Source organism: Manis pentadactyla, chromosome 5 (assembly GCF_030020395.1).
Source record: "Manis pentadactyla isolate mManPen7 chromosome 5, mManPen7.hap1, whole genome shotgun sequence".
NCBI lineage: Eukaryota > Metazoa > Chordata > Mammalia > Pholidota > Manidae > Manis > Manis pentadactyla.
This window is the reverse complement of record NC_080023.1, coordinates 4,849,999-4,867,798: the sequence shown is the minus strand read 5'-3', so window position 1 is coordinate 4,867,798 and position 17,800 is coordinate 4,849,999. Positions and strand designations below refer to the sequence as shown.

The window sequence follows — 17,800 nt, the reverse complement described above, 5'->3', positions numbered from 1 at the left end:
GGCAGCCTCCCACTAGTGGCTATGAGAAAGCCAGGGCCTCTAGAATTGAATGCAAGGAAATGAATTCTGTCAACAAGATGAGAGGACTGGATCCTTCCTGTTGAGGCTTCAGATGAGAACCCAACCCTGCCAATACCTTGATTTCAACCCTGCAGAGGACTCACTGAGCCATGTCAGACCCCTGACTCACAGATACTGTGAGATCATACATGTGGATTGTTTTAAGCCACTAAGTTTGGGATTTTGTTATAAAGAAATGCAAAACTAATACACAACTCAATTTGCTTGCTAGGGCTGCATAACAAAGCACAGACTGGACAGTCTAAGCTACATGAATTTTTTTTCTTTCAGTCCTGAAGATCTCTCCTTAGGCCTCTCTCTGTAGCTCAAGGATGGCCACATTAGTGCTGTGTTCCCTTCCCATGGTCTTCCCTCTGTGCCTGTGTCCTAATCTCCTTTTCATGGGCACGAGTCAAACTGGATTAGGGTCTACCCTAATGACCTCATTTTAACATGTCCTTAAAAAGGCCTATTCCCAAATACGATCATATTCTGAGGTACTGGGGGTTAGAACTTCAACATATGAATTTTGGGGAAGACACAATTCAGCCCATAACAGGGTCCTTGGAAGGGAAAAGGTGGTGTTTTTCTGAGTTGTCAGCAAAGTGTAGAGATTCAAAGCACAGGCTCAGGGTCAGACTGAGGACTCTGAATCTTGGCTCCAAGACTGTTAGCTGTCACTTCAGACATGCTGTTTTACTCACTGACATCGTTTCCTTGTCTGCTATACAGTATAAGACTATTCACTTCAAAGGGTTGTTGTGATGACTAAATAAAGTAATTCATTTAAAGAGCTTGAGCTAGTGCCTGGCAGCTGACAGAGTCGGTAATCCTCAGCTGTTCAGCATTATTATTAACACTGTGGTGAGCACGCACTGGTGAAAGGCGGCAGAAGTCTAGAATACAGTCATCAGAACTTGGGGCAACAGACGTGTTAGAGACTCAGCACACTTAGGGACTAAAGACACACCTTGAAGTTTGCCTCCGCCAGGTTTCCTGAAGCAGAGCCTGGGGTGGAGGGTGGTGTTCAGATCCCCCCCCGCCCCGGGCTGGAACCTAGGTCCAGGGTTGGGAAGGCGCGGGGAGAGAGGGTGTGAGGGAAACGGGAGGGCAGCAGGGCTGTGGCCTCAGCTGGCGCTAGCTTCAGCTCGGCTCCAGGCGAGCTCTGAGCACCGACATCAGTCACCCCCTTTGAGCCTTTACACTGCGACCTCAGTCAGTTATCGGCTCCAGGTGTGTGTGTCACGGGTGGGTTACCTGCAACCACGGGCGATTCTGTGAGGGGGCGGCTGTGAGCTGTCGGCCAGGGGCACCGGCCGGTAAAGGGGTCTGGAAGCGGCCCGACGTCCGCAGTCAGTGGCGCACACGGACGCGCAGACCCGGGCAGGCAGCCTGACCTTCTACAGGCACGGAGCGGTGATGGCTGCAGTCCAGCTTGAAGCCAGGTCAGACGGCGTCCTCTGCACCGACCCGCCCAAGAACCGCGAAGGTTCTGCGGCCGGTGGCCCCTGTCCCGGCCGGCCGACTGGGGAGGAAGGAAGCCACCTGCGCCAGAGCGCCGAGCGGGAAGCACTTCACGCAGCAGGGTCTCCACGCGGTACACGCGCGGCCTCGCTAGGGTGCCACGGCGGGGGGAGCGGGGCTCCGCAGGGGTGGGTCCGGGTCCGGGTCCGGGTGGGCGCGACGGATATACGCACAAGGGCCCCGGAACTCCAAGGTCATCCGGCTCACAGAAGTGCCCGCTCCCCTGTGCGTATTTCCGGCGCGCCGGCGGACGTGACGACACCGGGAACCCGCCCCTCTCAGGCCCGCCAGTTCGCACTTGCCCAGGGCCCCTGGTGCTGGGCGAGACTTGGAGTGCGATCAGGGACCCCGGATCCCGGCTGGTGGGCACGATGCGGCTGGGCTCTGGGACCTTCGCCGCCTGCTGCATAGTGATCGAGGTGCTCGGAGTCGCGCTCTTCCTTCGGGGATTCTTCCCGACTCCCGTTCGCTCCTCTTCCAGGACGGAGCACCAGGCAGAGCCCCCAGCTGAACCCTCGGCTGGTACGGACCTTCCCCGGACGTCTCTGTTCCCGGGCCCCCCTCTACCTAGAGGTCCTTCCTTTCGAACCCCGCCTTTTGGGCCACTTCCCGGGCTCCCGGGTGGTCTCTTCTTCGTTCTTGTCTCCACCCCCGGGAGCCTCCTTCCTACAGCTCCAGCCACTTTTAATGTATTCTGCAACGTTGTGGCCATCACCACTAACAGTCTTACCTCGCCCCTCCTCCCTGTTCACAGCAAAGTAAGCTCTCCACACCCGGGCTCCCTCCTTTCCCCAGCTCTACTCACACAATGACACACCCACCCCTTTCTCTGAGCAGGCCGCTGGGGTCGCTCCCTGTTCTGGGCACCATTTTTGCTCAGTAAGGCACAACAGGTAACATTCCTGCTGACCCTTGCAGCTTCTTACATGGCATGTCTCCAAGACCCGTTATTTCCCAGTAGTTCAGGCCTCCTTTTGGACCAGGTTCACACAATAACAGCCACTGACCATGTAAACACAGGTTGTAAATATTTGCCCACCCTCTACCTGCAGCGCTGTGTTTCAGATCAATTTCTCTAAACGTGTCATTCCAGGACCCTCACAAAGGAACTCCCCTGTTCCTGTACTCTTCACCAAGCTAAAGGCAATTCACCGCTAAATACTAGCGCTCCCTGAACTTACCCATTGCCACCGCCCCGTCCCCCCTCCCCCCACCAACTGTCTCCCAAAATCAGGCCTCCTCCTTTAGGTTGGGATATGTAGATGTAACAGGTTATGTGCTGGAAAAGTAGGCAGAAACTAGATTATGATGTGTACGCACGCTAAATAAAATTTAAAATTCAATTTCCTTTTTTTTCTTAAACTCCTAGGAGCCAGTTCCAACTGGACCAAGCTCCCACCACCTCTCTTCAGGAAAGTTGTTATTATGTTAATCGATGCCTTAAGAGACGATTTTGTGTTTGGCTCAAAGGGTGTGAAATTTATGCCCTACACAACTTACCTCGTGGAAAAAGGATCATCTCACAGTTTTGTGGCCGAAGCAAAGCCACCTACCGTTACTATGCCTCGAATCAAGGTAAACAGTTTGACTTAATGTTTTATAAATAATAATTTGGCTCTTTTGGAGATTTAGAGGGGCTCGCTGTAGTATTTTACTTGGAATCCCAACTTTAAGTGGGAGTTAGTTTGGCACTGTCAGCCTGGCTGGGGCAACTGAGTGCGGAAGAAGCCCTAGATAGGATGGGACTAAGAACCAAGATTTGCACCCCTTGTCAAGTAGCTCAAGGTCATGCTGCATGGGAAGCATAACGTTTAGAGGTAGATCAACCAGGCCAGCCTTATCCAGGAGATGCCATCCTCTTTGCTAACCTGCTTTCTCTAACCATCAGTGGGTCAGTTATAATACTGGAAGGAGTCTTCAGGGTTAGCCTATTCAATCTCTTGCCTTTATAGGTGAAATAGAAAACTCAGATAAGTTAAATGCTGTGTTCAAAATTGGAGTATGCGTGGTGACCAAAACAACGTGATGTGGCCTCATTAGTTACCACTGTTTTTACTATTAACCACCTTCAGTTCAGCCTGGTGAGAAAGGCTTTGAAGTACACAGTGCTTGATCCAAGAACTATGGGTAAAGAAAAGAGTAAAGCTTTATTCATTGGCTCAAGAACTATTTATTAAGCAACTACCATGTGTTAAAATACTGTAATGTGTATACAGATAAGGAAAACAGTATGTGTCTTTATGGAACTATTAGTCTTTAATGAGAGATATAGCCATTAAAGAAAGAAATATAGAAATAAATGTGCAGTTATAAAGTGTGATTAGTTCATGATAAAAAAAGAACAGGATGTGATGCTCACTGCTAGGTAGGGCTCAGCTTAAATTGGGGGGTCAGAGAAGCTTGTTTGAGATAATTAGATTCAAGCTTAGACTGGAAGGATGAGTAAATTGTGGGTGCAGAAAGGGACAGGGGAGCTTAAAAGTTTTGTGAATATGTCGTATGCTAGTACAGTATGAAAATCTCCAGCTGAACCTTACATTGTGGCTGATTATGTGAAATCTATTGAGGAGCCACTTCTTGATTTAAAGGTTGGGGACAGGGACTCAGTGAATGTTTATTGGATGAATAAAACAATCTGGGATTGATTTACTGACCTTTTTCTTGAGTTTTCCCCTCCATCTACCACCTTTGGATGCGTTATATCCCTTGTTGAGCAATATTTATTGAGCATCTACTATGTACCACACACTGTTGTAGGTAAGAGGGATTCAGTGGAGATAAAGGCAACAACTGTCCTGTCCTCATGGAGCTTACTTTCTAATTGAGGGGACATAAAATATGTAGGTGTATAAATAAGTAATCTAGATAATTTCAGAAAGTGATAAATGCTATGGAAAAAATCAAGGAGAAAATGACAGAACATGATAGGGACTGGGGAGGGGGACAGTCCGGGTGCTCAGGGACCACCTCTGACAAGTGGTCATCCTGCGGACACCAGTCCTGTGAAAGCTGAAGGAAAGTGTTCCAACTCAGACCATCAGGAGCATTGGTCTCTTTTTCTGTTTTGTCAGCAGTGTGAAAGGAACCTGTTCTTCCTCTGTTCTGGTAAGAAAGGGTTATTAAGAATCTGAGCAGGTTCATAAGAAAATGTGGAAGTGAGACTCAGGCCCAGGCCCCTCTGCACTTTCACTAATGTGGTTTTTAGGGCCTCCCACCTCCAGCCCATTTGTTCCATTTCACAAAACCCATTTTGCACATTTTGTTCTGTTTAATTTTCAGTCTTCTGCAAGTTTTTGCTCCTCTTCCCCATCGGGGAGGAGCTAAGCCAGGAAGTCCGTACTGGAGGCGGGGCTACACAGCTCTGGAGTTTCGTAGGATTGGGTAGTGTTGCCTAAGGAGTGTTCTCCTGCCTTGCCTCCAGTTAGGGAGGGGACTTGGGTGGTGACACAGTTGTTGTGAAACGTGGATCTTAACATCTCAAGACTAATGTCTCCAGTAGCACTTTCACATGTTAAGATCCTGTAGTAGCGTCTTCTGAAGTTACGTAACTTATTTTTGAATGCCTTTCCTTTCTTGAGTGCCTGCCTGCACACACTCGTTCAGGCAGTTTCTAAGTCTGCCCTGACTCTTCCTTTCTGTTTGACCAGTGCCTCGTGTTCAGCTGGAAGAGACCAGTAACTAGGCCCTCTCCGGTCTCTCCTGGGTGCACTGCACCTCGCGTGTACACACAGCCTTCCAGAATCCAGGGACACGTGGGAGCTTACAGAAGTCTTCTACAGCTGTCTCGTTCCCCGAATCCCCCTTTTAAATGTTGAGCTAGTCTCACCACAGCTGGCAGTGAAGCTCAGGCAGCCGTGATATCGTCCTTCCCTGCTTTGATGTCTCTGGCATGGGACTCTCCGTGGAGCTCCAAATGAGATGGGCCCTCTGGTGCCCCAGGCCACCGCATCACAGAGCTGGGGGCATGGGGAGCAGCCAAGCTCACACCGTGGGCACGCACAGCTCTTAGAGAGTCAGTACTTTGTCTTGCATAAGAGCTTCTCAATTTGTTGCATATCCTTGTGAGTTTTCAAAGTCCTAAAGTGGTTGTTTTTGACAGTTCTATCCAGTTTTACCATTGCTCTTAGGAAAGAGTTTGGCCCAGCCTCTGATTCTGACATTCCAGAAATTTTCTTGATTTATGTATTGCATGTATTTGCTGTTAACACAGTTCTTGGCAAAATAATTGCACCTGCTGGCATTGCCCAGGTTCCTGTTTATCCTCTTGCACAAGTCCCTGGATGCCAGTGTCATGGGCTGTCTAACTCCACACTGCAGAGACCCATACCCATCATTATGGCCTCTTAGACTAGTGCTACAATGAGGGATATTGTGAACTTAATTCTGTATCAGAAAGGCATTAGAGTTGCTGGGTTGTAAGAACAGTCTATGGAGTTGCCTGTCTCAGAGCAGATAGGAAGGTTAGAGGAGGACCTGGCAGGGTGTGAATGCATAGGTTCGTGTTTTCAGTGCACCCCACACTTTGCCATTTGCTTAACTTCTCATCTCCAGCAGCCTGTGTGGCCCCCAGGCTCCTCTCTGTCCTCTCATTGCCTGAAATATGGTCAAATCTTCCCTACTGAGTGCTGGTTTTGTGCAAAACCTGTGTAACTTTTCCCACTTTGTCCTAACACTGACCTGTTCTCCAGGAGGACACTCCAGTTTTATGCTTGCCTTTTCTATCCATAAAATGATCTTCAGCACCCCTTCCCGTTTTACACTTTGGAGCTCATGGTCTAATACTCGAGTTTCCTCCCGCAGGCACTGGTGACAGGGAGCCTTCCCGGCTTCATCGATGTCATCAGGAACCTCAATTCTCCCGCACTGCTGGAAGACAATGTGGTCACACAGGCAAAAGCCTCTGGAAAGAGAATCATCTTTTATGGAGATGAAACATGGATGAAATTATTCCCCAACCATTTTGTGGAGTATGATGGAACAACTTCCTTTTTTGTGTCAGATTATACAGAGGTCAGTTTTTATATAGGGAAAATAGGTCACCCTAGGTAAAGCCAGTGCCCTTTTACTTAGAGGAATGTTGTTTTGTTTGTGGCTTTGATTAATATACTGGGAGTGCCATGGAGAGATTGTAAAAATTATTCATTCACATAATCAGTTACAGCACAAGGACATAAGCCCTGATGCAGATGTGAGCAGAGGTCGCTGAAACCCAAAGCCTAGAGCAGCTGAGCACCTGTTGACGGGATGACGGGGGTCAGGAAGGGCTTCCCAGCAGAGCAGTTTAAGCTGAGTTTTGATGGGTGCCTGGGGGCCTCCCTGGTGGAGAGGATGAGGTGGTAGCAGCGTCTGTACGAGGCAGAGCCTGAGGACTCCATGGCCTGCCTGGTACCCTCAAGGCTCTTGGCACTCCTGTGGGTGGGGTGGCATCCCACGTGGGGAGGCATAAGGGCAGGTGAGCTGGGCAGAGCCTGGTCCTTGGGGGTCAAGGGACCCTAAGGGGTCCCCGTGCCGGCAGTATGGTCTCCAACAAGGGAAAGGGAGTGATTAGACCCACAGTTAGAGACCCTGTGGGGGGCCCCACAGGGCAGAGGAGCACCTGTGGCCTTGCCCCCGCCTCCCCGCCGTGTGCTGGGCTGGGGAGAACACCTGCTATGTTGACACCTTCACCCAGGGTGGCCTGTGCAGGCGGCAGTTCCTGTCCTTGAGGCCTGCATTTCCCTATCCTGTGTCACAAAACAGTTCTGCGGTGGCAGGCGGGCTGGGGCCGACCAGGCTGAACGCTCTGGTGGGGGCTGCTCAGCTGATGGCCACTGAGTGCCCTGTCCCTTTCCTCCCAGAACAGCCCCCGACAGGGCACCCATAAGTGCCCTCAGCTTCCCTCTGCTGCTGCTCAAGCTCAGCACCGCCCTGCCTTCACTAACTGCCCTTGGTGCCTGTTTAACTTGGACATCGGCTCAGCTTTAGTTGAGCCCCAGTAGTGAACCCCCAGAACAGCTCTTCCTCATTTAAATTATCTGTGAAATACATTCTGGCTGTAACCTAGAGACACAGAAACAATGCTAGTGAAAGTTTAATCCAGTGCTAATGTTTGCTTCATTTTTCTTTATGACACGTATTTGAGTTTTGTTTGTTTGGTCTTTTTAAACTCCCACAACTCCTGTCACCTATAATAAACCCCTAGATTTAAAAATAACGAGGTCACTTTTCCTTGGGGAGTTAAAGCTAAAGGGAGATCAGGAGAGCTGTTCATGTGTGCTTTCCCTTTAAAGGTGGATGATAACGTGACACGGCATTTGGACAGAGTGTTAAGAAGAGGGGATTGGGAAGTGCTGATCCTCCATTACCTCGGGCTGGACCACATAGGCCATATTTCAGGGCCCAGCAGCCCCCTGATTGGGCGCAAGCTTAGCGAGATGGACAGCGTTCTAAGGAAGATCCACACCTCGCTGCTGTCGGAGGTGAGGCATGCTGTGGTGCATCGTGGCGTGCTGGAGCACCACAGTGCTGACGTTCCCGAGAAGTCAAGGGAGTTCAGGTGACTAAACCTGAATGCCACGGGCCATCACTGTTGCAGCCTTCATGAGCAGTGTGCACGGCATGCCACACACTGTCCTGTGCTCACCTGCATGGACTCGGTCTCCCAGACGCCATTGAGACCAGTGGCGCTCAGCATCTCCGCCTGTGCCCCGGCTGATGCCTCCTGCGTGCCTTCTGGGTCACTGTTCTTTCCAGGCATTTGTGGAGCTTATACTCTAAGAGGACAGATGGGAAACGATGAGTACATAGGTTTTCTAGAAAGTGATTGGTGCCATAGGAACATGTAGGGGAGGAGAAGGAACAGCATCAGATCTATGATTTTTAACAGTTTGTGCCATCTTCAAAGGTGCCTTCCCGGCAAAGAAGCAGCAAGGATTAGGCAGAGCCTGCCAGACATGTCCAGGGGCAGCAGAGGCCACTGGCTGGAGCTCCACAGGCAGAGGAGTGGCTCCGTTTGATAGGTGTCACGACAGAGGCTCTCACTTGGAAGTCTTTGGAAGACTTTGGAAGCAGCAAAGACAGAAAGCAAACCCAAATGCTCTGCCCTGGGGCCCTAAACTCAACCTGCCTATTCTTTGACCTGCATGCAGTTCTGATTGTCTTATGACATTGTTTGACCTTGACTTTTTGATCTGGCTATAAACTCATAGATTAAAAAATCTACTCCTTTAGAAAGAGCTTCTATTTATAAAGTAAAATCTAAAGTTACTTCCTTAACAAGATCATGTGTTCTCAGTCTGAATGCAATTGACATTTTTTTCCTTTGCATTATAGGAGAGAGAGGCTCTTTTACCCAGTTTGCTGGTTCTTTGTAGTGATCATGGCATGTCTGAAACAGGAAGTCATGGGGCCTCATCCATGGAGGAGGTTAACACCCCTCTGATCTTAATCAGTTCTGCATTTGAAAGGAAACCAGGTGAGAATTTAGGAATATTCAACATTTTGAAACTATTTAATTTCTCTTTTTTCTGTAGTCTGATTATAATTTTAAAAACCATTTTTTTGAAGCTTGTGTACGTTTGTAACATCCTGAGTATTGTGAGAATGACAGTTAATGGGACAAGGGATAGTCAGAGTTTAGAGTTTGTATTTGCATATATGAACTAAAAGAAACATAAATAACCCTTTAAAAATCATGTTTTAAATCATTTGAAGCTACATATTGAATAGCAATGTCAGCAAGAATCATGGACCTGTCAGAACAGGCAGACTGAGGCCCATCTGTCAGTGTCAAGGACACACCCTCACTCTTCACCCCAGAATGAACACGCACGCACGCACGCACGCACGCACGCACACACACACACACACACACACACACACACCACCACCACCACCACCACCACCACCACCACCACCACCACCACCACCACCACCACCACGTGGCTTCCTGTGACGTGTACTGTTTGGCTGGCTGAGTGGTATGCTGACCCCTAGGTCTGGGCCCTCCCCTTTGTCTGGTTTTCCTCCTGCCTCTCACTTTGCTGCCTACTCTTTGCTGGCTTAGCTTCCTTGCCTTGGCCTTTTTGTCTGGAGTGGCTCATGTCAGTCTTTATTCACTCCTGAGATGATCTTATCCACTTATGTGGTTTTAAGTGCACTCACATATGTCAGATTTATCCCTCTAGCTGTCTCTTTTCCAACCTCCTGACCATCTACTCAACTGCCTGAAGTGTGGATCTTCCACACACGGAGCAAGCGTGACAACCTCACATCCAGTCTGTCCTCCCTTACTTCTTGTCAGCAGAGGGCACCATCCTGTAGCTCTTCAAGCCAGAAACCTGGACAGCCTCCTTGATCACCCAGCCCCGATCTCCCATACTAAAACTTCAGTGCCTGAGCTTCAGATGAAGTAAAAATCCTGAATGGGGCTTTCCTTGCAGCCTCGTCTTGAGCCGCAGCCCCATTGCTCCCCACGTCTTGGCCTCTGCCCTGCCTTTAGGTCCTGCCACGTGACAGGCTCCTCCTCACGTTCCCCAGCTCTGTCATCCTCAGCCACGAAGCCAAGCTGCCTTCCCCCGGCTGGTCTTTTGCAGCACCCTGTGCCCCTTGCCATGGCTCTCGGCACCGGTTGTAGCTACACACTGATCTGCGTGATTTGTGCAGAGCCCGCCTCCTCGCTCCACTTTGAGCTGGTGTTGGGCAGAGCCTAGTCTGGTTTCTTCGTCACTATATGCCTTGGGCCTAAACGTTGCCTGGTGTGTGACAGGTGCCAAAAAATATTTCTTGAATGAATGAATCTTGCCCTTAGCAAGGGTTGATTGGGGAAGAATCTCCACCCATTTCCCTCTGTCTTGTTAACAGCTCTTCCTCCTCTTGGACATCTGGCCCCCTAAGATACCTCATGACCAGAGCCTTTCCTACATGCCTGGCTGGAGCCTGCCTTCCAGTGAGTGTGCACAGCACCCATCAGAACAGTGGTCTCTACACCCAGCCTACCCACACTGCATAGCCAAGCTGGGTCCCCTGTGGCCCACCTACCTGAGTGAGAGCGCCACACCAGAAACACCCTTTCGTCCATCCTCCCGGCCCACAGAGGCCTACTGAGCACCTGTCGTAGGCCAGGCACTTTGCTGGGCTATGGGCAGCCTTCACCTTCAGGGACCTCTTGCAGTCTGGAGAGGAAAAGAAACAGTTGAGCTGGTGGTTTTTATTATGGCAGTATTAGGGTTATTGTCTGACAAAAGTGCTGATGTTTCATCTCTACAATGGGTATTTAAGAATCTTCTCCCTGGGTGGCCTGAACCCCAGGAAAGGCCAGGGTGACTACAGGTGCAGACTCTTGCAAGGGCTGCTCAGGTAACTGACCAGTGCCAACAGTGGGATCTGGGTATTTGTTGTTGTGCTTGTTTGCTGTATGAGTAGTTTCATTCTGTGTTACCATTCTGTTCATTTTATGTCCAGGACTGCTCTCCTGTTAGTTCATTCAGAGTTGGGCAGCCAACCACAGTAATCAGTTTTAGGACAGCTCATCACCACATGAGCGCCCACTTGTACCCCCAACCCAGTAATTCCCCCAACCCTCAGCAACCACTGAGCATCTTTGTCTCTACAGATTTGCCTTTCCTAGACATTTCATATAAACGTACCCTGCAATGTGTAGTCCTGTGTGACTGGCTTCTTTCTCTTAGTGTAGTATTTCAGGGTTCATCCGTGTTGTAGCATGTGCCATCATTTCATTCCTTTATATGCTGAGTAATATCCCATTGTATGGAGAAACTGCATTTATCCATTTATCAACTGATGGATGTTTGGGTTGTTCATACCTTCTGGCTATTACAAATAATCCTGTGAACAAGTTTTTGTGTTGACACGTACTTTCATACAGTGCCATTCAGTTTCTCCAGTACAGCTTTGCCCCACCAACCCCCTGTGTGCTGTTATTGCTGATACACTGCACTCCTCATATAGACAGGCAGTGTCATTATATACACTTGTGGGTGTTCTTTAATTGCTGTCCAAATTAGTAAAAAGAGATTACGTTTTATGCTGTCTTTTATAACCGTGTAATTACCTTTACTGATGTTCTTTGCTTTTTTTCATGGATCCAGATTACCATCTGGGTGGAGTCACTTACTGTTAGCCCATATAACTTCCTTTAGTATTTCTCGTAAGCCAGAGCCAGATTTCTAGCAACAATTTTTTTTTTTTAATCTGGGGATGTCTATTTCACCTTCATTTTTTGAAAGATAGTTTTGCTGGGTATAAGATTCTTGACTTACTGTGCTGTTTTCCTTCAACACTTTGAATATGCTATCCTCCTTCCTTCTGACTGCCATGGTGTCTGATGAGAAATCAGCTGATAAGTCTAATTGGTGTTCCCTTCTCTTTGCCTTTGTCTTTCAGCAGTTTTCTTATAATCTGTCTGTGTATTTTGAGTTTATCCAACTTGGAGTTTATTGAGCTTCTTGAATGTATAGATTAACCTTTCATCAAATTTGGGAACTTCTCTATTTTTCAGATGCGTTAAGTTTTATCAGTCGATCTTTAAATTTGCTGATTCTTATGCCAGTTCAAAATATGCTATTGAGCAACTATAGTAAGGTTTTCATTTCAATTACTAAATTTTTCATTTTCAGAGTTCCCATTTGTTTCTTTTTTAATCGTTTCTATGGCTTTATTAATAATTTATTGGACAGGACCTTGTCATCATCCCTTTCTTTATGCATAGTTCCTTTAGTATTTTGAGCACAGTTACAACAGCTAATTGGAAGACTTTGTCTGTTACCACTGCCAGTGGCCCTTCGTAGGGAGGTTCTGTTTCCTGCTTTTTTGGTTTGATTTGTACTTTCCAGTTTCTTTGCATAATTGCTATAGTGCTTTATAAAAACTGAACATTTTAAATGATATGGCAACTGTGGATTACTGATCCCTTCCCTCTGGGGCCTGTTGTCATTGTTGTTTACTTGTTTATTTGCTGAGTGACTTGGTTGCACCATTTCAGTGAAGTCTTCCCCCCGCAGTGTGGTTTGCTGTCACTCCTGTGAGGGCAGAGCTGCCCTGGGGTGACAGTCTTGGTGGGGTTCTGTACTTGTCTCTTTCTTGATGGCTCTGCTGCACTGTTGCCTCTTATTTCTGTCACACCCACCTGTTAGGCTCCACTCACTGCCAGCTGATTGCTCTTTTACTTTTGACAGTTTATAATAAATGTGCTCCACAGTCTGAAGTTACCTTTCTGGTAAACTTCTAGCTGGCCTGTGGTTTAGCTTTTTGCTCTCATGAAGTTACCAGCCTCTTCTTAGTTGCATATGTCCAAAATCTCCTTCGTTTTGAGGAGTATTCTTAGGCTTGAATTCCCATTGTTTCAGATACAGTCAGCATTTTTGGGGGGAGCTTTTGTCTGTTCTGTGACCTGCCTATCTGCCTGCGCAAAAATGTCTAAGCCATAGTTGCTAGTGGTGTGACATGGTGGTCCCTTCTCTTGGAATGTCACACTGCTTTACACACAGGGCTCTGTGTTGTCACCCTTGGTCTTCTCTGCTAGCCTCTCCCATAGGGCAGCCTCTGCCTTGCAAACAGACTGGGTAAGGGAAAGAGTGGGCCTGGCACTTTGGGCCTGTCCTGCCTGGGGTGGATACTCTGGGTGGGCTGGACAGAACATGGGGGCTCCCAGCCACTGTCCCGGGATTGGGTTTCACCACATAGCTGAGGACAAGAGTGTCCCTCCCAGGGAAAGCACAAACCTCCACAGGGACCTAGAGGCAGAGGGAGCCCTGTGTCTCAGCTGCACCCACTCAGCATGGAGTTTCTGTCCCACTGAGCTGGAAAGGGAGGGGGAAACTGAGTCATGCTTCCTCCAGCAGCCAGACTCTTCTGCTCTTACCAAGCGGTTATTAGCTGTTACTGAATGACTTCTTCATTGGATGACGTTTCCAGAGTCTGTAAATGCATTCTGTGGTGGACGTTTGTATCTTTCTACCAGTTAATGCTTGTTTCCCTGGTGGACAGGTCTGCAGAGCTCCTCAAACCACCATTCCTGATAGTTCTTTAAAGGCTTACTTTATCCTGCAAATTTTTGTTGTTTAATTTAATACAATAAACATTAAGGTGTTTATTCTGAAGTATAGGTAGTTTTGGATTGCATACCATTTGATTTTTAATATCCCCCACTTTCTGCTGCCCATCCCTAGAGTCCTGATCTCACAGAAGGAAAAGTAGAGATCGGACCTACCCTGTGTGTCAGTATTACAAAATTACATTTCTTAAAATAGTGCTGGCAAGTACTAGTCATGGTAATCAGTGGAACAAAATCGAGAGGCCAGTGGTGGACCCCAGTATATATAGGCATTTGGTGGCAGAGCAGGTGTTTCAAATGAGTGGAGGACAGCCAAGGCACTCACAAGAGACGCGGGCACAGGCTGACCTTCTGGGGAAAGTGCTGAGACTCTAGCTCGCTCATTCTTTAGGCCAATATAAATCCCAGATCAGAACACTTTGTTCTTTTTAAAGATTCTTTATTCTGGAAATGTTCAGGCATATAAAAATAGCTAAAGTGTTCTAAAATTCATATGCCACAAAAGACCCTAAATAGCCAAAGCAATCCTGAGAAGGAAGAATAAAGCAGGGGGGGATTATGCTCCCCAACTTCAAGCTCTACTACAAAGCCACAGTAATCAAGACAATTTGGTACTGGCACAAGAACAGACCCAAAGACCGGTGGAACAGACTAGAGAGCCCTGATACAAATCCAAGCATATATGATCAATTAATGTACAATAAAGGAGCCACGGATATACAATGGGGAAATGACGGCCTGTTCCACAGCTGGTGTTGGCAAAACTGGACAGCTACATGTAAGAGAATAAAACTGGATTATTGTCTAACCCCATACACAAAAGTAGACTCAAAATGGATCAAAGACCTGAACATAAGTCATGAAACCATAAAACTGTTAGAAGAAAACATAGGCAAAAATCTCTTGAATATAAACATGAGCAACTTTTTCCTGAACGCATCTCTTCAGGCAAGGGAAACAAAATAAAAAATGAACAGATGGGACTACATCAAGCTAAAAAGCTTCTGTACAGCAAAGGACACCATCAGTAGAACAAAAAGGCATCCTACAGTATGGGAGAATATACTTGTGAATGACATATCCGACAAGGGGTTAACATCCAAAATATATAAAGAACTCACTGCCTCAACACCCAAAAAGCAAATAACCCAATTAAAAAATGGGCAGAGGATCTGAACAGACAGTTCTCCAAAGAAGAAATACAGATGGCCAACAGGCACATGAAAAGATGCTTCACATCGCTAATTATCAGGGAAATGCAAATTAAAACCACAATGAGATATCACCTCACACCAGTTAGGATGGCCAACATCCAAAAGACAAAGAACAACAAATGCTGGCAAGGTTGCAGAGAAAGAGGAACCCTCCTACACTGCTGGTGGGAATGTAAACTAGTTCAACCATTGTGGAAAGCAATATGGAGGTTCCTCAAAAAACTAAAAATAGAAATACCATTTGACCCAGAATTCCACTCCTGGGAATTTTCTCAAAGAAAACAACTCAGATTCAAAAAGACATATGCACCCCTATGTTTATCACAGCACTATTTACACACACAAAAAAAAGAAACGGAAGCAACCTGTGTCCATCAGTAGATGAATGGATAAAGAAGAGGTGGTACATATACGCAATGGAATATTATTCAACCATAAGAAAGAAACAAATCCTACCATTTGCAACGAAATGGATGGAGCTGGAGGGTATTGTGCCCAGTGAAATAAGTCAGGCAGAGAAAGACAAATACCAAATGATTTCCCTCATTTGTGGACTGTAACAACGAAGCAAAACTGAAGGAACAAAATAGCAGGAGACTCACAGTCACCAAGAAGGGACTAGTGGTTACCAAATGGGGGAGGGGGGTGTGGGAGGGAGGGAGAAGGGGATTGTGGGGTGTCATGATTGGTGCACATGGTGTGTGTGGGGTCACAGGGAATATAGTGTAGCTCAGAGAAGACAAATAGGGACTCTGGCATCATACTACATTAATGGGCAATGACTGCAAAGGGGTATGGGGGGGACTCGATAATAAGGGTGAATGTAATAATCACATTGTTTTTCTTGTGAAACCTTCATAGAGTGTATATCAATGATACCTTAATAAAAAAAATTTTTTTAAGTAGCCAAAGTAGTGTAGTAAATGCCCAACCCACCACCCTTACCATCTTCCTTCTTTATTAATTACTTGGAAGCAACTCCAAAAGCTATGTGCTTTCTTTATTTTTGAATGCAATCTTGATACGTTATCACATTTAAAATATAGCATGAATTCTTAGTATCAGTGGTCAGTGTTCAGATTTACAATTCTGTAGCTTTCTCTTTAGTTTGTTTGAGTTAGGGGACAGATAAAACTATGTATCTTTAAATTTATTATAATCTGTAGGTCCACATCCCCACCCTCTTTGATTTTACTGTGATTTATTTTTTGAAGAAATCTGATCATTTTGTCCTGTGGAGTCTCTCTGCCTTGTCTGCTAATATGTCCTCTGTCTGTCCTATAACTCCCTTCTAACCCAATAACGTGAGCCAGTTCCGATCCCGTGGAATTGGTTGGCTTTGAAAGGCCAGCAAGGAAGCCTGCCTTCTGGCAGGAGGCACACAGTCTGTCTGTCTGCTGTATCGTGAAGTCAGTAGCCATTGACGAACAACAAGGGCCAGTAATTAAAGGTTGCAAATAGTTATATAGTTATACTTTAATTCCATAATTCTTTTTCCCATTAAATAGCCAGAATAATTCTATAAAGAGACTCTTCCCCCATCTACTTTTTGGTTTCCCAGCTCTACCATTTATGCAAGAGTCATAGGATAAATGATGGGTTATTCATCCTACTTAATTTCAAATTAAGTTTCTTGAAACTTCCAGTTTTAAATCAGTGATCGAGTTCGCTAGGATTTCACTAGCATGCTTCAGCTCTGGCCAGTTTTTTTTTTAAGTAATGTTGTGAACTCGTGGACTTAAGCATATCTTACTTGTTTCCATTCACTATAGATACTATTCTTTTTAATATTCAAATTATCCCATCTTTGGTGAGCAAGAGCATCTTCAGATTAGGTCCTCAGTCCTGACCATAAATAAGTTCTCAAACCCCTCGGAATCTCTGCAAGCTCTCTTGCTGTCTGGTCTGAGGTGGTGTTCCCAGCTCTCATGTAACAGTCCCTTCTCTGGACCTGGAATCAGCTACTTCTCCAAGATGCTGTTTCCTTTCAGAGGAAAGGGGTCTTTGAGGACCACTGTGTTAGAGCTAGTGATCTCGTGGTTACTGGCTGGTCATTTATGGACAAAGCAACAGAATCTTTATAAGGTAAAATTTATCCTGAATTAGGGTTATTGAAAAGTGCCATTCACATTCAGTACTGTAAAATTAACTTAGATCTCATGTACATGGTCTTCCTCCCAAGCTCAGCATCCTGGTGCCAGCAACCCCAGATGTGAGTTCACCCAATGACGCACAGCAGTCTCAGAATGGCAGTGCCGATGCCACCAGTGTTTGTGCCAAAAGCAGGTTAAGATGGGCTTTTTGTTGGGAGTTTTGTTTCAGATCAAAGCACTTAATGCAGGAAAAATGAGGAAAAAAACACATAGTAACATTGGAGCAGAAAAGTTCTTTCTTAGTATAGCCCAGAAGCCATCAGTAGAGGGTTGGTCAAAAGAGCCCCAAATGGACCCTGCTGGGTGGACGTGCCTGGCGGCCTCAGCCCCCTGCAGACTTGCATCATAGCTTCTGTAGTGTGGGAGCTGGGCGCTCTCTTCACAGATGAGAGAACAAGCTGTTTCTCGTCCAAGCCCTCCCACTGGATGGTGGCAGAGCAGGGACCTGAGCCAACTGTCCTGACATCGTTCTTGCAAAGTTGGTGGGGTGGCCGACCGCTGTGAGGCTTGAAGCGCCTTTGGTGCTCAGGCCCTTGGTAGGCGATGTCTTGCTTGTCAGAGCCCAATGTGGAACCTGGCCCGGGTGAGCCGGCTGCGTCAGCATCCCCGTGGGGCTGTGCGGGCTGCTCACAGTCTAGAGGGGCAGGGCTGCTGGAGAGCCCCCCTTGTCTTTCCTCTGGTGGGCCGTCGGCCTCGGAAAAGCGACCTTTGTGAAGCCCCCCGCCGCCTCCAAGCTCACTCCACGCAGCGCTGAGTTCCCTGCACCCGTGTCGCGTGTGTCTGGTGTTCCACGTGGA

At 47.1% G+C, this 17,800-nt stretch overlaps 1 protein-coding gene across 13 annotated transcripts in view; it reads left to right on the top strand.

The window, feature by feature from the left end:
- Positions 1-1,834: 1,834 nt before the first annotated feature.
- The window catches only part of PIGG (phosphatidylinositol glycan anchor biosynthesis class G), a 36,218-nt gene continuing 20,252 nt past the window's right edge, over positions 1,835-17,800 (top strand). For 8 of the 13 annotated variants that reach the window (XR_005031931.2, XR_008997675.1, XR_008997676.1 and 5 more), the window contains exons 1-5: positions 1,835-2,106; positions 2,954-3,159; positions 6,385-6,594; positions 7,854-8,042; positions 8,896-9,037. Coding sequence is in view for 9 of the 13 variants with exons in the window: in XM_036921167.2 (XP_036777062.2) it covers positions 1,956-2,106; positions 2,954-3,159; positions 6,385-6,594; positions 7,854-8,042; positions 8,896-9,037 (898 nt within the window). In the remaining 4 variants the exon portion in view is untranslated. Of the gene's footprint in view, positions 2,107-2,421; positions 2,478-2,953; positions 3,160-6,384; positions 6,595-7,853; positions 8,043-8,895; positions 9,038-10,435; positions 10,511-17,800 lie in introns of those variants that run through there. The other 5 variants (XM_057502093.1, XM_036921165.2, XM_057502091.1 and 2 more) reach the window with 3 other exon arrangements.